At 51.5% G+C, this 20,026-nt stretch overlaps 1 protein-coding gene and 1 pseudogene across 2 annotated transcripts; both read left to right on the forward strand.

Annotated features, from left to right (window-relative positions):
• Positions 1 to 2,192: 2,192 nt before the first annotated feature.
• ITGB1BP2 (integrin subunit beta 1 binding protein 2) lies at positions 2,193 to 7,869 on the forward strand (the record flags this gene model as incomplete). Its single annotated transcript, XM_079541867.1, has 11 exons — positions 2,193 to 2,256; positions 2,462 to 2,511; positions 2,597 to 2,653; positions 3,054 to 3,199; positions 3,346 to 3,458; positions 3,575 to 3,633; positions 4,357 to 4,427; positions 4,545 to 4,647; positions 5,931 to 6,050; positions 6,393 to 6,455; positions 7,573 to 7,869. The coding sequence occupies 11 exons, from the start codon at positions 2,193 to 2,195 to the stop codon at positions 7,867 to 7,869; spliced, it is 1,143 nt and encodes a 380-aa protein (XP_079397993.1).
• Positions 7,870 to 15,686: 7,817 nt separating this feature from the next.
• LOC306951528 (rho-related GTP-binding protein RhoG pseudogene) lies at positions 15,687 to 16,262 on the forward strand (annotated as a pseudogene). Its single transcript has one exon. The product of its transcript is annotated as a rho-related GTP-binding protein RhoG pseudogene (transcript).
• Positions 16,263 to 20,026: the final 3,764 nt, after the last annotated feature.

The following is a 20,026-nucleotide window of genomic DNA, read 5'->3' on the forward strand; positions in this document are numbered from 1 at the left end:
GACAGTGTTTATGGTTGGAGATGAAGGTCACCCATAGATCTGTGCCTGGAGTTTTTCATTTCTGGCACACCACTGCCTCGTGAGGCTGCATTTGCTTTCATGCTCAGTACTGCAAGCTCAAAATTGCAGCTCTGTGCTGGACACCTCAGCTATAGCTGTGCCCTATGCTACTTATTGCAAGGTACTTGTTGCAAAAGTTACAAACTTTTTTCTCCTTTAGCTTTCCAAACAATATCACCATCTGTAGTTGATGTTGTTGCTCCAGCATGCATAGCACCTTTGGTTTTGAAGACCACTGGTAGCACTGTGCACGAGGGCAGACCAGTCCCAGGCAAACTGTTCTCCTTTTGGTGATTTAAAAAAAAAAAAAAAAAAAAGGATTTTGAAAACAATTTGCTCAATTTCTCTATTTCCTTTTTGTTCTCTGCTCTATCAAATTAATTGCACATCAGCTAAAGGGGCTTTATTTGTAATCCCCAGCTGGCCGTTCCTTGCACGCTGCTCCCAAGGCACGGCCAGCCCAGGGACTTGTGCTGTGCTTGGAGCTGTGCTCCGGGTCAGGATGGGCTGCAGCACCACGGGGCCACGGCTGCTGACAGCCCCAGCTCAGAGCTGGAGGAGCCATGAGGGCTGCGCAGCCTCATGCTGTGCTTTTGCCATCGTCTGTTCTCATCTCCTTCCTGCCGTCATCCGTAAAGCACATCAAAGGCATCGGCTCTGCTACGGACCCCTGCGGCCCATCCTTGCTTAGCAATAGGTGTCTTCAGCCTGTCCCCACACTGCAACCTTTGGTCTCATCCTTGCTGGGCCGGGAGCTGCAGACACAGCAGCTCATTGGTGTCTCTGTGCACATGTGGTTTCCGGCAGCCTCGCTCCCTCCCGCTGACCCACAGCTGTGCAGTGAGGATGGAGCAGTGCTGTGGTTCGCTCCTGATTTCCTGCAGGCGCACAGGGACGGCCCAGCTGCTGCTCTGCTGGTGCTGGGGAGCTCTGCTTGCCCACTGCCAGGCCCTCCGCAGTGCTCAGCCCCAGCATCGCCTCAGCATTTCCTCCACGAAGTAACCTGAGCTGCAAATCTTTGCTGGCACGGGACGGCAACAGCTGCGGCCACATTGAAGCTCACAGAAAGGACAAGGAGATCTGAAACCCTATAGCAGCACACAGCCCCCTGGCTGGGCATTCCCTGTCACAGGGCTCTGCTTGGCTTCCTGGGAACGAAGTGAGCCCTTTGGCTTTTCTACGTGCCCCTCAGGTCCCTGTGCCTCAGAGCACTGCGTTATTCAGAGGGCGGTTATGCTGCACTGCTCGTAGGGCACACTCTGGGGCTGTGCCAAGGGCTTCTTTCAGGGCCAGTTCCACAGCAGAAGTGCTGGGTGGCTGCTGTGTGCTTCAAAGCACCCAGGAAATGCCTGTCTCTACAAACAGGAACAACAAAAACACACTTTTCTTTCAGACGTTTGTAGGAACTAAGTAAAATCTTTCAGCTCAAGAGGACTTTGTGTCTATAGGAGGAAATCCCAGGTCCCAGGATGGGAGCAAGGAGCCTGAGCAAACCTCCCCTGGGTATGGGGAGCATTTAGCACGCGTCTATGATGATGGTGCAGGCAGAGATAGCAGACAGGGACAGATTCCATCCCTGGGTTGCACAAGGCCCTGCACTGAGGATGTTTGGGCCGTATGCGTTGTGTCCAGCAGATGATCGTGCAGGGACCGGTATGGATTTCAACCTAGAAAGTCTCTCCCTTTGCAGGAAACTTTCAGCTGCGTCTCTGCATGATAAATGAATGGAGAGCCATCCCTGCAGCAGCTCAGGTGTTGCAACCACACGCAGCTGAGCACCAGCAGCGTGATGGCACAGATGCAGGCGGGATGTGGGCACTGGCAGAACTCAGCCCACCCATGGGGAGCCCCACAGCTCACATCCCCTCTGCTGGGCGCCTGCGTGTGCTGGAGCACGGGGGCAGGACACGAATGCCTCTGCAGATAACAGCAGTGCCCCGTCAGCTGCCGTGTCCATCTTTGGCCGGCTCTCCGGTTACCAACCACCTCCTCCAGCTGCCTCCAAAGATAGGCAAAGCCACCACCCGGCCCCTGTGCTGGAAACTACGGGGAAACAGAGGGGAAACCGTGGACGGGGATGAGATTGATGGGATTTTTGTTGGAGTGAAAGGTGCTGCGTGCCTGCCTGAGCCATGGCGCTGCTGTGCTACAACAAGGGCTGCGGGCAGAGGTTTGATCCTGAGCACAACTCCGAGGGTGAGTACGTTCCTCTGCCTCACACCGAGGTGTGCTGGAGTGCCTGATGTGTTCCTGCTCTGCAGCCTCAGCTGCTGCTGTGTGCCGGCCTCGGCCTCGTGCCTGCCAGGGGACAGGAGGCAGCTCAGGAGCTGTCGGACAGCACAGGCAGCTCGCAGGCAGGACTGCCCTTCACAAAAGGCTCTGCGTGCTTTCCTCTCTTCAGATTCCTGCCTGTATCACCCGGGCGTCCCCATCTTCCACGATGCCCTGAAGGTGAGCACGACTGCAGCTGCAGGTTGGGACTTTGTGCCCAGCGGGATCATCCACCCCAACCGTTTTGTCTTCTCCCGGTGCCCAGGGCTGGTCTTGCTGCAAGAAGCGCACAACAGACTTCTCTGAGTTCCTCTCCATTCCGGTGAGTGGCTCACGCTGGATGCCTCCTGGACTGGGTTTTCTTGTCTGCTCCTGGGTGCTGCCTCCTGAAGAGCGGTGTCACAGCAGCTGGGACCTCCCCTTCATGCAGCACTTCCCCACGTGCCGGCACAGCTGTGGGTCTGAGCAGTGCTGGGGGCGAGAGGAGGCCCAGGAAGGGGCAGGAGGCTCCTGCTGCCACTTGGCTGCAGCGTGACGGAGCTGAGGCCTTCCTGTGGTGGTCCTGGTGAAACTGCACATGGGATTGTCACCCGGGAATCCCTGCAGACACCCCCGCCCTCGTGTAGGGTCTCTGCAAGACACAGAGACACCAGGTCAGAGATGGGATTTGGGAGCAGGTTAGAAAGGGTAAAGCAGACATCAGGCTTGTCTCTGCTGCTCAGGGATGCACAAAGGGGTTCCACAGCAAGGAGAAGCCTCCTGAGCCTTCCCAGGAAGAGACCTCAGACAAGCCAAAGGCCAACCCAATGGCAGAGATCATCGTCCAAGGACCAAAATCAGCCGAGAAGATGCAGCGGGAAAGACCGAGGTGAGGGAGGCTGAGCAGACAGTACAGCCAGGCCACACCACTGCTTGTGCACGTGCCTTGCCCTGCCTGCTTCCTGGGGAAAGGCAGCAACACTTACATGGGAAAAAACAAACACCCACTCATCCTCTGTTGCTGTTGTTTTCCAGCTCTGATGAACCACGACAACTGCTGCCAATCAAAGTATCCAGATCTCTCGAGCAAGCACTGGAGAAACTGAGCCTGTCTTCCAACAACAAGGAGCCCAAGGGCGACTGTGCAGGTAGCGATGAGCTGACGGCCATCAGCAGGTCTTTCCTACCAAGCCTGGAGCAGGGGCTGCAGGGAGGGCTCGGGGCATGCTGTGTGTCCCTGAGCAAAGCTGTGCTGTCCTTGCAGGGGAGGCGGCTGCCCAGGTGAGAGCTGGCACCACCTGCAAGAACGCAGCCTGCAAGGCGGTGAGTATCCAGCATCACTGTGCTGTGCTGCTCCCCTTCCCTGTGTGCAGGGCAGGTTGCTGGGCAGGGGGAGGTGGCTGCCCCTGCTGACTTCAGGCCACGTTCCTCCCAGAGGCATCTGAATTCCTGGATTAGTGGTACACCCGTGTTCCACCTCTGCTAATTGCTTGCAATGGTGTACAGCACGTATTCAGGACCTTTGTTCTGACAATGGGGATGGAATAACTGCTGCCTGCTTTTAATTCCTGAAGCATAACCCACGTTCTGTCTTGCCCTGAAGCCGCCCCATGTGGGATGGTCTGAAGCATCAAAGCTTGTGCTACAGGGAGGCCAGCATGCTCGGAAAGAAGCAGAGAGGGAAGCAAGGGACACGGGATTGACACAGTCTGGGAAAGAGAAGGGGCAGGACAGATGAGCATCCCTCTCATCCTTAGGGGTGATGAGAGCAGTCTTCTGCAGTGGCCAAAGCAGCCAGATGCTGGACAGCCCTGTTCTGTGTGGGGAGGTGGCATGGTGGGGGTGTTGCAGTGGGGATGAGACCCAGCAGAAGCTGGATGCTGTTGGCACAGAGCAGGGATTGCCACCAGCCGTGGTCCTCTCAGATGCCACACTCTGGTGAAGGGGTGACAGTGGGCACCACCACAGGAATGGGCAGAAGCCCAGCTGTACTGCCGTGCCATGCTGGAGGCACAGCCAAGGGCTGCCTCTGCTTTTTGCCCACAGATCTACCAGGGCCCAGGGAGCAACACAGAGGTTTGTACTTTCCACCCTGGTGTTCCCGTCTTCCACGAGGGGTAAGAAACCGTCCTTTAATGGGAAGCAAGCTCACCCTGCCACAGGCTGGGAGTGACCTGCGCAGTGCTGTCCCTGTGGGCTCTGGCTCCGCGCTCAGCCAGCCCTGCTCCCCCCAGGATGAAGTACTGGAGCTGCTGTGGGATCAGAACGACGGACTTCAGTGCCTTCCTGGAGCAGCCGGGCTGCAGCACGGGGCGGCACTGCTGGATGGGAAAGGCGGTAAGGGATGGGAAAGAAGTAGGGGAGCTCTTGGGCAGGTGGCTGGTGGGGGAAGAGCCCTTCATTGGCACTTCAGGTGTGATCTTTCCCCCGTTCCGCGTTAACATCTAATTCTCTTAATTATCATAATTGCCCACGGATGACTGGATCGGGCTTTGAATGCGTAATCTTCACTCATCTGTTGTTTAAAACACTGCCTCTTCATTCACCCAACCTGTCAGCTCTCATGCCCACGGCACGCGTGCAATAGGAAGCTGGAGGAGGGCTGCCTCCGCCCCTGCTTCAGTGCAGCCTACAGTACTGCTGCACAGGAACAGGCAGCCGAGCACAGGAAAAGCCCTGCAAAAATCCCCCAAAAGTTTTGGCGGATGTCTGCAAACGGCTGCAGTTGTTTATTGCGAAGCCTTCTCTCTGCAGCTGCTTCACAGGAGGGACCTCATCCACACAGCGATTTGGTGCTGTGGCAGGGCGATGGGGGGAAGGTGCCAATTCACAGCTCTGTGTGTGTGTGAGAGCTTCCCTCGGCTGGCACCAGGCTGAAGCTGGGAAAATTGCAACAAAACAGCCAAGGATATCTCTGAAAGAGCACCACGTTCCTCTGCGCCCTCCTCAGAGCTCAGGATGTTCTCTGTCCTGGGCAGAAAACATGCTGGGGATGCAAGGGAGGCTGCTTTAACAGGGAGTCATTTGTTGTCCCAGCACAGTGAGTTAATTGTGATGTTGTAGTGCAAATGTTTAGTGCAAATTGTTACCTGAGTGAGAGGCTGGGATTCCTCCCCGCTGTTCCTTTGGTTGCCGTGGTGGTGGCTGCAGCAGGCCCTGTTGCCTGGTGATGCTCAGAAATGCCTGACGGGGCCAAAGCTCCTGTGGGAGAAAGGTGAGCAGTTGGGCCACAAACTCAGTGTGTTGGCATCACCTACATCCAATGATGTTCCCCCTGTTGCCCTCCAGACCAAGCTTCCTGGATGTGCACAGTGCCTGCTCCTGATGTGAGCTTGGGCACTGCAGAGTGACTCCAGAACAAGAGGATGCCTCTGGTCTTTACACTTCTGGAGCAACCCCAAGCACATCACAGATGCTCCATGTTCACAGTGCAGTCTGGCAGAGGCTGCCCACCCTCACATGAACCACCTCCCATTGAAAACATGCCCCAGATGCATGGTTTGCTCGTGCTCTGACACCGCCCTCAGCCAGCACTCTGCGAAACAGTCACTGACAGAGCATCCTTCAGCACAAACATCCCCTCTGCTGTCTATTGCACCATCAGCTTCTCTCCCTGGCAGGATAAGAAGGCGGTGTCATGCAGGCAGGACTGGCACCAAACCAGCAGCCAAGTGGTGGTGACAATCTACGGCAAGAACCCTCTGCCCACCCTCAGCAGTGTGAAGGCCAACCGCACTGTGGTGAGTGGGGCTGAGAGAGCCGGCTGGGGCACACAGCGTGCCCTGCCTTTCATGGCACCCATGTCGATGAGCCAAGAGCTGGGTGGATTGCTGGTGCTTTTCTATCCCTGTTTGGTCGACAGCTGCGGTCGGCGCTCCCAACGCTCCTTGGGTTGGTGGCAGGGGTGGATCCACGCCATAGGGATGGGGGTGAGAGTCAGCTGTTGAAGGGATCAGCAGACTGTTAGGCTGCAGCTGGGATGTGGGAGGCATTACGGTGCTGGAAGGCAGCTGCACTGTCCGGGGAACAGCTCTGGAAGTTGCTATGCTGCCCACTAAGATGATTTTTTGTTGATCTTTCAGCTTGAAGCTCACGTCATCTTCGAAGGGAATAAGATTTTCCAGGCAGAACTTGATCTCTGGGGGGTAAGATCCTGTTTACTTTGATTTCCCTGTTCAGAAATCTGCAGTCTGTGCTGCTGGAGAAGATTTGCAGCCCCAAACACAGGCTCTCAGTAAAGAAAATTATTCCCTGTGTCGTCTCAGACTTCTGAAAAAGCAGCAAAATGGTTGCTGCTACAAATTCTTCACAGTCCTTCCTGCGCATGCAGCATGAGGAAGACTTTAATTGCATTATCATGCAGAAACACTGCGACCTGTGGGACTCTGCTGTTTGCCGAGCGCAGGCTGGCGTGTCTGTGGAACAAACAGCCATTTCACAGCCCTTGGTGTTATTTGCTGCCAGCTCCTGAAGCCCTGCAGAGAACACAGATCCATCGCTGCTGTTGCAGCAGAGAGGATTCGTTTATCTCCAGAGCTGCAGTTTTCTATAGCAGCAAAGGCTGATGGGGAAATTATGCTTTTCTCTATTGATCCTGTACGGGTAGCAACCCCCATGAGCCACGTCAGGGCTGCGCCTGGCTGCTCTGCACTACCCGAAGCACCACGGCTGCTCTTTTCAACACTGCCTCAGAGCTGGCTCATTGCTGACACTGCCTAGGAGCCAGAATGTCCAGGTATGGGCATTTGTAGCCAGCTCTGCTAGGGGCTGTGAGCAGAGCTTTGCTGGTGTTTGCACCACCCGATCCATGACTGAGCGCAGGGCTGAGCGTTGCCGCTGGCTCTGCAGGCATTCTGGATTTGCTTCTCCCCGAATCTGGCTCAGTCCCTATGTTTTCTGAAGCCAGGCAAAGGGCAAGCCTCACTTTCCAATCCCTCAGCCTCTTCCTGGCTGCAGAAGAGCAGCGAGGCTCAGCAGTGTGCATGTACCCTCCTTGCTTTTGTTCCTGCTGCTCGCTGCCCGTTGTTGCAGCGGTTGTCCTGCTGGCTGCAGAGCTGCCAGTGTCTCATAGGAGAGGGCTGTGGGGGAGCCTGGCACCCACACCGTTGAGGTATGGCACGGCGAGGCTCAGCCAGACGCTGGCTCTGCTCCTGCTCTGCCTGCTCTCCCCTTTGCTGCCGTTGCAGGGCTCACGCCGTGAAGGGAGGACGGACAGCTGAGTGCTGCCAGCCCTCGTCTCCCCACACTCTGCCCTCTCTCCAGGTCGTCGACACAGAGAAGAGCTTTGTGAGCATGGTCCCCTCCAAGGTGGAGATCACGCTGCGTAAGGCCAGCCCCGGGGCCTGGGCCAGGCTGGAGCATCCCCAGAGCAAGGCCTGCGCTCAGGACGAGCCGGAGAAGGCGGCAGCGAGCACGGAGGAGCCCGAGGAGGACTCGGATGACAGCCTGAGCTGGTCAGAGGAGGAGGACGAAGAGATGGAAGCAGCCAACAGCGCGGCGCTGCAGAGGCGCTTTGGCGAGAGCTCTGCAGGAGCAGACGGAGCCCTGAGCAGCCCGTAGCGGTCACAAGGGACGAGAAATAAAAGCACAAAGTGGAGCCGCGCCGCCACACCACTGAGATCGAGGGCTGTTTCCCTCCTCCTCCTCCTCCCCCCCCCCCTTTCCCCATCCCCGGAGCCATCGAGACGACGCCGCTCAGCCAGAGCGTCCTCATCTCGTATCGAGCGCCCCCTTGCGGACCCGCCGGCGTAACGTTGCGCTTGCGCGTTGCGCATGCGCGCGGCGGGGTGCGGCCGGTTCGCGGGTTCGCCGCCCCGGGAGCAGCGGCCGCCGGCGGCGCGTGAGGTGAGCGGGGAGCGGCGCGGCCGCGCGGCGCTTCCGTTCGTCCGTTCGTCGCCGCGGGGCTCTGAAGGGGCGGCCCGCGGCAGGCGGGGTGGGGAGCGGGGCTTTCGGGGCGACGTTTCGCGGCCGTTTTACCTCGTGGCCGCGGGGAAGGAAGGAGGGCGGGAGGCGGCCGCTGTCACCGCGGGGCTGGCCGTTCGTCGGGGCGGCGCCGGCTGAAGGGCGGCGGGAGCGGCTCCGAAATGCGGGGCTGGGGAGGGGGGGGAGAGGGCTGCGGGCCGGGGGGCGAATCGCTTAAAGCGGGGGGTTTGCGAGGAGGGGAAGCGGACGGAGCTGCGGTGTTTCGGAGCCGCTCGCAGCCTCCGGCCCGGTTTCCTGCCCGGCGGTGCGCAGGAAGTGCGGCTGCACCGCGCCGCTCCGCTCCGCCGCTTTTCCCCGCTTTCCGCGGGGCCGCGCCGCGCTCATCGCCGCCGATTGCGGGCCGTTCCTTCGCAGGGCCCCGGAGCTGAGCTGAATTTCGGTCCCTTCGCACCGACCGGCGGCGTTGCGGCCCCGCGAGGAGCTCGAAGCGGGAGGGAAGCGCGGCCTCGACGCGCCCTGCCGGCACGGAGCGCTGGCCGCTTTCAGGTATTGTCCCGACAAAGGAGCTCTCTGTGGTAAGCGTAACTCAATCTTTAGCTCGTAACCCCCGGTCTTTACGTGCTGCTGTCCGTTTCTGTGTGCCCTCTGCTTGCTGCGTGCATCCTGCGCTCCCTGTGCCTGCTTCACTGAGTGCTGGGATCAACCATGGCTCTAAGTGCCTCAAGTCCTCTTCTCTGCCATGCAGTCAGTGCTGGGCACGAAGACCGGCGCTGCCTGGTTTGTCACTGTTCACGTATGCTCAGCTTTCCGTAGAGAACTTATGGCTGGGAGGCATGATTTGTCATTTTGGCTTTTCCATTCAAAAAAGAAGCTTTGAAGTATTCTCCGTCAGCGGAACCTTATGGAGATGTTGGAATGAAGTCTGTGGTTTGCAATTAGTGAGAAGAAAGTGAACGTGCAGTTTGATTTGCTTGTGTGATGAGATGGTGGTTCTTCCAGTGCTGAATGTTGTCGTGCTGTTTCAGGCCGTGTGTTAGAGAAGTTTCACGTCTGCAGGAGGAGTCTTTTCTATCTTTGCTTTGCAGACCTAATTGTGTAGGTCTGATGGATGGCTGAGAGCTTCCTTTGTCACTTAGAACCTCTGCTGCCTGTTTAGAAGCGCAGCAGCCGATGCAAAGGAGTGGCAGGTAGTGCAATACTGTAGCCATGATCAAACACACGCGTACTGTGTGCTTTAACTTGTGTCTTAGTTGTATCAAGGCTTTTTAAAGAGACTTCTGAAGGCTACTGCTGATTGAGCAAGGCCATTTTGTTTGTTTGTTTTACTTCCCTGTGAAATTTGAGGGTGGAGGAGGAGGAGAAACAGAGAAAACAAAAGAGAATCAAGGAGGTGCGAGTGGCTTTTTTTAAGGAAAAAGGCCAGGTTTTCCCAGTGGACGCATTTCCCCTCTGATACAGCAGTGGCTTTCTTCCAACTTTTCTTCAAAATAAAATGTTTATGCTCTGTCATTGAATGCCAGGTGACAAAAGATGATAGGAAAGCAGACACAGTGTTGCTGTTGTTTGTTTTTCCCCCACCTCAAATCAAAATGAGGGAAGCTGTAACTGGATGTGTTCCTTATCCAGCAGTGTGGTCGGTTCTCCTCGCCCAGGTGGTCTCTGAGGCCTTTTTCTCTTTATTTTTTAAGCCATCTGTAATGAACACATCTGCAGAGGGTGGAAAGGACCAGCTCACTTCTCCTGAGCTGTGTGAAGCCAGCAGTCCTGATCATACACCTTTTATCATGAAGCACATCACTCGTATGTGTTTAAATACATTCTGAAAGGCACGTGTGACAAATCCATGCTTTTGTATGTGGCTGTAGGAGGAAAACCATTTTTAATACCCTGCAGCTCCTGATTACGGCAGGATACGTTTTTGTTTTCATGTAGTGGGGATTTAGATATCTACAGATGTTCTGGTTTGGAGTTCCTGTACAGCTGCACCTCAGCACAGTGTTATTTCACAGCTGTGCAGCTGTTTTATTGGCTTCTTTCTAATGAACTGCAATCTTGGCTACGTGGAACTTAAGCTTGTTGACATTTGGTTGCTCGTGCCATGTGCCCATAAAATTTGTATTGTAAGGGTAGTGATGTATTGAGATTTGTGTGCTTGAGGCGCTCAAGCAGCTCCTGTGGAACGAGGTTACAAAGTTTTCTCCACAGTTCCCTAAGAAATGCTGATTGCAAAGCTTGTATCTCATCCCTGGAAAACAAACAAACAGCAGATAATCCGATTCCACCCCAATTTGACAGGGGTATTAATCTTCAAAACGTTACATGGAAGGGTTTGAGTAGTTTCTTTTGCTTTTGAAACCTGTGTGTGTGTGTGTGTGTGTGCATAAAGAAGAGGAAGGCCTTTGCACTGAAAGAAGAAACAGTGATAACTGCTCATGTTAGATGCCAGCAGTGTGTGCATGGAACTGAACCTGAAGGTGGAAAGCTGCAGAAAGCAAGCTCCCTTGGTTCTGCTGTGCACAGAAGAGGCTCGTGGGCTGCAGGCTCCCGCTGCGCTGCTGAAATCCTCGCCTGCTTCACGTTTTCCCCTGTCTGTTTCTGCTCTGGCTGCTGTGTTGTGTGGCCAGGTAAATGGGAGGACAGAAAGCAGCGTGAAAACTTTGAAAGGCATTCAGAAGTCCAAGTAGGTCATTCATTGCTGAAGCAGTGGTGGGGGCATTAGGGATGAGATCTCCTATTTAGCCTTTTTTTCACTCTTTCTTGGCACGCACGCTGGAAGTTTGGCACTTGTCCACTTGTTTGGCGCTTGCCTAAAACAATGGAGAGTAAACTGAGCTGTTATGGAATAGGAACACAGCCTTGATTAGGCTGCTGAAAGCCCCTTTATCCGTCCTGTCAGAGCGGGTGGCTAAGTCACACAGATCAGAAATCCTACAGACTCCTTTGCATGGGTGAGGGTGGTAGGATATAGTTTCAAACTGCCTCGTCCTCCCAGTTCGCTGCTGAAAGGTTCTCCCTGATTTCTCCTATGGACAGCATGAATCATCTCCGATCTAGTTTGTGTTACTGGAAGATGAGCAATTAAGTTGTTTAGATTTCTGGACTTCTGCTTGCTTCTGATAACACAGTATGAGACTTGTGTGGCTGCAAAACAGGGAGGGATTGAACAAAGGTGATGGCTGAACAGAACAAAGCAGCTCAGGGCAGGCGACTTTTGCTGCACTCCCAGTGCTTCTTCTGCACGTGGTTTGGCCAAAGTAGGGCCCGTCTAAACTGAAAAGAGGAGCCGAAGACCTGACAAGCTCTATGAAAATGAGGTTATCAAAGGGCAATGATCAAAGTTAAATCCACCCAGAAGAGGCATTCAGCGTTAGGGCAGCGAGGGCAGAGACATCCTGCTCCGAAATAGTTCCCCATTCCGAGAATTTTTCAAAGTGCAGGAAGTATTACAAAAAACTGTGAGTCTAGAAAGTCCCAGAAGAGCTCAGGTTCTTCTTTACTGCCTTTTGTCATTTATTTTTTTCTCCCTTCTCTCAGCGGAGAGGGAATTTCTTTCAGAAGTACTGAAGAGAAGCTCTAGAAGTTGTTTCTTTCCCTCAGCAACGTTTTGATGTAGCACGGAGGAGTTGAGTGATGTTGCTTATGGTGGCTGTGGGGACGTGGAGCCGGGGGAGTGAATTTCCCCAGCAAAGTGTCCCACGTTACAGGAGCAGAGCTGTCCTCACTGGGCAGAGAATGTGGAATGAGGTCAGAACAGCTCTGCAGACAATGCCTCAACACGCAGATTGAGATCTTGCACATTCCAAAGGAGGCACCAGGTGTGCAGACACACAGCACAGCTTTGCTGTATCCTCTGAGAAGAAAACTAACCTGAACTGGAATGCCAGTTTGGAAATTGGGGGAGACTGAGGAAGAAGAAAGAAAGAACTCAGCTGTGTGCTTTTGTGCGGTGCTGCTTTGTGGGGTGCTGGATTTTATGTTTGTTTTCTTGATTCCTTCAAAATGATTCCCGTTCTGCCATAACTGTTAGGACTCTTCATGTTCTGATGATCTCCTTGCCTAAGCTGTAATCAAGGTGCGTTCTTTGGCACGGTGAAGCAACCAGAATTACTTCTCTCACTGCTTTGGACTTTCTGTTGACTCCTTTCCCTTGCCAAATAACCTTTAAACTTCACTTTGAAGCTTGTGCCTTTCTATTTCTATATTCTGAGCCTTATTCTGAGCCTTGCTTTTGATGTGTTCATCTGTATTTCCCCCCCCTTTTCTTTTTCTTTTCAGTTCTCCTTTTTTACCCACTGTACGTGGAATTTCACTCTCACTACACCTGCTCACAGCCTGCAGCTTTCTCAGGCTGTCAGCTGCCTTCTGCATTTTCTTTTGGTTAATTTCTCTGAATTCAGTATTTCACTGCTAATTCCTCTACCTTGGCCTGGGTTTGTTTCTCTGTCTGCAAATGCCACACACGATTCCTTTCAGCTAAGAGGGCTTGAAAGGAGCCCTGCAGGGACGCATACTTAAGAGCCCACAGGTTCTTTAATCATCTTTGTGTAATTCATACTTAGCCCGGTGCTTTGGCACATTTGCATGGAGTTGCTTCCTGTTCCTACTGTTGCTCTCCTAAAATTGAAGCTCCAGTCAGATAATTCAAGATATGAATGCAGTAAGAGCATTCATCCTCCCAGCTTTTTTGTTACCTTACCGCTGTGTTCCAAACTGAAAGCTCCAATCACCTCTTAAATAAAGACCCAACAAAAATAATCTTTGACTTGAGAACATTTGAAATGAGATTGAATCAAGCTGTTCTATGTAACGACAGCATGAGGTGATGTGACCTTATGGTGCACCAGTAGGTGAAACTGCCTCCGCTGTGTCTCACCAGTGGTGCAGTGAGCCTCTGCAGCATCGCTGTACGCTGCGGGCAGGTTGTGATGCAATTCTGGGCTGCCCTGCCTTCCTGTGAGACGTTCTGTGTGATAATTAAGAGGAGAGCCCTCAGGGGAGCTCGTGGGTTGCGTTTCAAAAAGAGCAATAGCAGCGATGGGGCTCCTCTGCTCTGTGCTTTTCCCCCATTGCCTCGGCCGCACCAGAGCTGCCGGTTCAGCTTGGCACAGCGGATGGCAGCACTGCTCAGCCTTTCTGCCTGCTGGGCAGGGACGCGGCCCTGGGGATGTGTGAGGGCTGGGATGGTGACCAGTGTGTCAGAGCAGGTTGTGGTGTGCCCTCAAGGGGGAACGGAAGCCGAATGAGGCCAGTGGGCTGCAGCTGCGTGGTTGGGCACAGCAGCACATTCAGATGCACTCCTCTCTTCGCAGCTGTGCAACGCTTGGGCCCTCAGTGCTAGGAGCAGCATTCGTCCTATTTGTGGTAACGTGCTAAAAGTGTTGAATTTGTAATGCTTGCAGCAGTTGTATTTTTAATAGAGTTTTTACCTTGGGTTTTGCAAAATGCAGTGAATGTTTTTAAGCCTCTAATTTGGCAGATTTTCCTTTCTTTCTTCCAGCCCCGTTAAATGAAAATCTTGGTGCAGCTGACTGGGAATAATATATGCGGTCCTGCTGTTGGCTCTTGCTGGTCAGTGCTGTTCTTCTCACTGATTACCTTCACTATTTCAAATTGTGTGCGTATTTCTTTACTTTTGACTGTAGCCTTGAAGTGGGGTGACCAATGTTTTTGATGTCTGATGAAATGCACACGTGTGCTTTTCTTCCAAAGCATAGAAGTACCTGCCAGATTGCATTTCAGGTAATGGATGATGTTTTAGGAGTTTCATTCCTGCCATTTTCAAAAAGGAAAAACTGCTTCCATGTCTTCCTCCTGCTTGTTTCTTCCAGTCCCATCACGTATCCCGCTGAGCCTTTCTGGTGCAAGGTTTCTGTGCTGCTTCCCACAGCCAATTGCTTTTTGAATAGCAAGTATGTACACATTGATACCTCCCTAAGCACTGTGTGTTGTGGTAACCAAAGTCAGCATCACTCTCCAGAGTTGCCTGTTGCAGTGCCAAAGCTTAAGGCAGTTTATTTCCAGCTAGCACAGAGGAATCATGTGTGCTCCCAGTGGGAAGATAGCAGTATATAGGTACAGGCTGTGTCAGAAGGGACAAAGCTAGATTTAATAGTCACAAGCTGTTGATTTGTTTGGATGGCCTTGAAGGGGAGGTTGGAGGGAAGGAATTTTGTGATTATTTTTTTTATTAGTGAAGTACTTGACTTGCTTATTTTCACACATTCCCTGCGCTGTGTGGATGCTGTTGGAGCTGTGATTTTGCTGGAACGTGCAATATATTTCCTCCCACTGTTTGTTTGTTTGAAGCAACATATTTAGTGCAGGTTGTGTGCTGGGATTACTGATAGTACCCCCAGAGGCATTTGGGTGAGAAGGCAGATGCAAGTTCTTTCTTGCTCAGGCGAGCAGTGGAAGCTCCAGCACAGAAATGCGCAGCAAAGGACTGTGCTTGTAGGTGTTCATAAGTGCTGTGGAACAAGTACGTGAAAGCTCCTGTAAGAAGTGCCTAGAATGAATTGAGGTTTGGGCTGCATGCATTCAATGGTGAAACTTACTCTTTACATATCAGAAACAAGATAAGAAAGCCTTTAAGGGATACGTATCTCAAGAAACATCTCCACAGCCTGCCCAGGAAGGCTGTTTGGTCGCTGGTCTTTTACACAATGTGTTTTTTCTAATGCTCCATATAAGCTTTCTTTATTTTACTTCAAGCCTATTAAGTTCTGCTTGTTCTGTCACCAATTAGAGAGAATAATCTGTTCTTGGCTTCTTTGGAAAAATTCTTGATGTATACTAATCTGGATACCATTTCTTGTTACATTTCAAAAACCAGCTTTTCTTGTGCATGCTATTGTGTGAACTTCTCATCCTGAATAATGCAGTTACTCGAGGTCTGACTGATTGTGAGTTGAGTGAATTACTGGAGTAAACAGCAACAGTGCAGCCCAGCTACTGTTGTCTTGGCTTACTCCACCATTTTTGGACTTTTCTTTGTGATAAACTGACTGGAAGTCGAGTATGTAGGCAGGAAGTGTGAATGTAGAGTGTGTGTGGATGGGCTTCCCAGCAGCAAGAGGGTATGTTGTTACAGGGCCTGAGGCCACGCTCCTTTTCTGCTTGCAGGTACTTCCCAAGGCCTTGTCTCTTTTGCCTGTGGGAAACTGTCTGCTCGTAAGGCAGGGCTGTGGGAATTTAGCTAATTTGTACTTCTGTGGTTGGAAAGCAGCCAGTTGTCACAGAGCTTTCAACTTGTTGCATCTCTGTTTCGCTATCGTCTTCCTGGCCTCCAAGCTCTTCATTATGGCTTCCGAGGCACTGAGCGTGTCTGTCTGCGATAAGAAGTTGTCAGTGATGTTAAAAGCACTTGCGAAAGCATCTCTTTAACGTGACTTTCGTTCAGTGCTTCTCCTGACTTGTCTTCTTGCTTTGTGCAGGACTTTGTGACTGGGTGAAGAATGCAGACGATAAAGTGCGTAGTTGTTGGCGATGGCGCTGTGGGAAAAACTTGCCTCCTCATCAGCTATACCACCAATGCCTTCCCAGAAGAGTACATCCCCACTGTGTTTGACAACTACAGTGCCCAAATGACTGTGGATGGCCGGACGGTTAGCCTGAACCTCTGGGACACTGCAGGCCAGGAGGAATACGACCGTCTGCGCACGCTCTCGTATCCTCAAACCAATGTGTTTGTCATCTGTTTCTCCATCGGCAGCCCGTCCTCCTACGCGAACGTGAGGCACAAGTGGCATCCTGAAGTTTCTCACCACTGTCCCAATGTTCCCATTCTTTTAGTGGGCACGAAGAGAGACTTGAGAAACGACCTGGAAACAGTTAAAAAGTTAAAAGAGCAAAGCTTGGCTCCCACTACCCCACAACAGGGGACTTCACTGGCTAAACAGATTGGAGCGGTCAAATATTTGGAGTGCTCGGCGTTGAATCAGGAGGGCGTCCGGGAGGTGTTTGCTGAAGCTGTGCGTGCGGTTCTTTATCCTGTGACAAAGAAGAACACAAGGAAATGTGTCTTATTGTAGTTACCTCGGCTGATGGATGCTCAAAGTGGAATAGTGACTCGAATTCTGGAGGGCTTTTTAACGCGTTAAATTGAAGATTTGCGTCTTGCACTAACAGCTCTAAGCAGAAACGGTTTATGCAAAGGATGTTCTTGCAGTCTTATTGCTTCAGGGAAACTGAAACAAAACTTCTTCTTTTTTTTCCAGCGGAGAGGTCAAATATATACTTAATTTCTGAAGCTCCAGTCTCCAGCTTCTCCAGGGATCACTTGGCTTCTGTTCTTACTTAGTGGAGGGAAACAAAGGAAGGGACTTCTCTGAAGCCCAACTTCTTTACTTTATAGCCACCAGTTGCTAGATTTGCTGCAAGGCACAAGTTCTGGTAACTTTGCTTTAAGTCTAGGTGCTGTTTTTCCCATTTCTTATTTACAGATCAGACTGGTTTGACAAATGGAGGTCTGGCTGTGCATTTGTTGTATTTTGCCAATTCAGAGCTTGAAAACAACTTGTTTACATACAAAAATGCCAGAAATATTACTGAGATTCGCCTTGAAGTGAACTGTGATCATTTATGTGAAGAGTTAACAGAGATCTAATCCGATAAGCGAGATCTAGGCAACACCTGCAAGTATTTTGTTAATAGAAGCAAATTCCTATTGTAAGGAACTTAGGATAATGATGAATCCCTCAAATGAGAGATTTTAGTGCTGTTGAAATGGGGAGCAGATTAGGTGCAAGCCTTCCGTAATCTCCTAAACCAAGTTAAGGTTTTATTTCACTCTTCAAAGAGACTTTGCACCCTGAGAATAAAGTTAAAATGACCTCCCCGGGCTCACTGAGATAGTTGAGATGACTCTTATTCTCAGAGTGAGTTTTTTCAGTGTGATCCTGCTCTCCCTTTGATGATTCCCAGAGACTCGGGTAGAAACCCATTTGTTCTTTGAAGAGTTCATTGTTTCACTTTATCTTCTTGGAGTCACCACCTGACATTTCATAGCAAATCCTTGCGTTCTTTTTTTTCTTTCCTTTTTTTCTGGGAGATCATTGACAGAAATTGTGGAGGTTCTCTTTACAGGGAACAGAAACGTGGGTTTCTCCTGGCAGTTGCAGTTAAGTTTGCCATGGGTAGTCAGTCACTGGATAGATTTACCTGGGCAATTTTCTCCCTGTTTTAATGGAAGTGCTATTTGTGTACTTCTCTAACTTTCTCTAGCAGCTGTGCTGAGTGGCAGCTGGCTGTGATTTTCAGGATGTACACTGTTAGTTGTGTGTGATTCTGGGACCAGCTGAGGAGCGAGTGCATGAAACCTTCCTTAGTCTTAACCTTAGAGCTTGGTGGCATGAAAGCAGCATGCTTCAAAGATGCTTTGTATGAAACCAATGGTGCTGGACTGGGCTTTGTTGTCTGAGGTTGACAGTGCTGTCTTTGTCCAGATGCAGCCTCCGCTGGTCATTCAGAACTTGCATCCTTGTGATTCTCACACATGTGAAACTGCACTGTTGATACCCTGGGCAGAAAAAAAAGCCTAATTTTAGCAAGAGAAATATATCAACAAGGTTATTAGGGATCTCGAGTTCATCTGACCTTGCTTTATCTGATACCAAAAAAACCCACCAAACCCCAACCCAGAAACCAACCAACCAGAACCCAGAACAAGGGGTAGATATGTTCATATTTGTGCCCTGATTCCCCTCTCTGAAGAGGATGTGCCTTTCTTCAGCTGGTGTAACTGATGCTGACACTAACTGCAACTTTTATGTCTCTGATGTACGCTCATACAAGTACTGCTTCAGCAAACTGCAGCCCACAGGTAGCAAGTGCAGTGAACCCAAATGGATGTGGCTGGTGCAGCACCACTGAGTCCCTAACATGGGTAGGCAGCAGCCAGTTGCCTGTCGTGCGTGAATGACTGCAGAAACCTGGAGACTTGTGCGTGCTTTTCTTCACCAGGTGCCCTGGGATGTCGCTGCACCTCTGGCACTTGCAGAAGTGCTGTTCCAGATGTGGCTCCACCTGCAGGAGGGAGCAGGAGCATTTCCACCAGGTGACCTCTACTCACCACGTTCTGCCTTTTAGTAGTAGGCCTTTAGCATGGGCTTGACGAGCTGGCAGCAATTAATCCTGTGCCTTGTAATGCAAGATTATTTTCTGTAGGTAAATTTCAGTAACTGAGTAAATAGAGTTTATCATGTTTAAAATATATTTATTTAAGCCAGTGCACATGTTTTTGTAATGCAGGTCAGGCCTTTATCATCAGTCTAGTTACCCTGGTGCAAGCCCGTAACCTTTGCTTAACTCAGATGTACTTTAACAACTTTGTGATATGTTTTAACTGCTCTTAAATAGGCTTTTAATGTCAACAACAGGCACCTCTTTTTATTTGCAATTTTGTACTGAAGCTACTACTGTTTTTAGAAGTTTTTACTTTTTTGACGTACTGAAATCTCTTAGTTCTGCTATTCGTGGCTGGATGGCAGACACTGTGCAGGTGAGGAGCTCTGGTTGCACACAGCCCAGTTCTGTGGGCTCGCAGAGCAGCCGTCCTGGTGTGAACTGGAAGAGGGTATGGTGTGCTGAAATCCTCCTGCTTAAGCAATTCGTTTCAGTGGGTTACGTTATTGATGATGCTCTTCTAGAACGCTCTGTCCCCGTCTCAATCACTTAACGGAAGGATTGCACAGCAGTACTGAGGAGGTGGACACAACGGAGGTGGAGCTGAGCAGAAAGTGAACTTGGAAGGACTTCAGAGACTTTTTCCGGATTTCAGAGTACCTCATCAGCAGTCCTTTAGGTGCCTTGCATGTCTGTGCCTTCCTGTTGGGAGCAAAGCTCCTGCTGGTTGATGGCTCATTTATTCCAGCATCTCTTCTTCACGAGAATGACCTCCGGCAGCACACAGACGCACTGAGCTTTTCCATTCAGTGGGCATTCTCTCCGTTTAGGATCTTTCTTTTCTTTCTTCCTCCACCTCTTGGTGCATTTTAATGTACGTAGTGCAGTGCTTCAGTCTACAATCCATTCCCTCAGCTCCTCAGGCATCATTTTTCCTGTGGACAGGTGACAACCACATCTCACACAATCACACGGCTGCGCCCTGTCGGCAGCAGGTCGGGATACCCCAAATTGAGTTTCCCACACCATCCAAGATTTCTGTTTACTTCATGGAAACGCGCTCTGAATGCCATCACTCACCAAGAGGCTTTGTGTCAGAAGACCAATTTTAATCTTTCAGCTCGCAAACCATTCCTTTAACACTCGGCATCCTTGCAGTACAGCTGTGGCTGTGCACGCCGCCTCCAGCAGCTCAGCAGTCGCGCTGTTCTGAGGGCGTTCGGATGGAGAAGTGCTTTCTTGGTTTACAGCCGTAGCTATTTCTGTGGGATTTATACTAGAGCAGCCTCGCCGCTTGAGTGCTAACCCCGCTCTGCGGGACCCCGGTGCTGCGCTGGGCTCGCCTGGAGGAGCGGGCGCTGCGGGCTGGCCGTGCCCCGGCCCCGCGCCTCTGCGTCTGGTACTGATACATACACTGGCGACTTGATTTTATACTATAAAAGGATTTGTATTACAGCTAACAGTTTTTAAAGATTTTTCGTTTTTAAATTATGCAAAAAAAAAAAAATTAAATGGTAATAAAAACCTTCCTCATCCATCTGGCTCTCGTTAATTCATTAATTCTCGCTTCCTGCTGGAGGTCTGCGCGGTGCGGCCGCCAGGGGGCGCTGCGAATGCACGAAAACTCGAGGGCTCTGCGCGGGACCGTCGCCCTCGGCGCACCGCCCACTTC

The sequence above is a fragment of the Tetrao urogallus genome (assembly GCF_951394365.1).
Source record: "Tetrao urogallus genome assembly, chromosome: 13".
Taxonomy (NCBI): Eukaryota; Metazoa; Chordata; class Aves; order Galliformes; family Phasianidae; genus Tetrao; species Tetrao urogallus.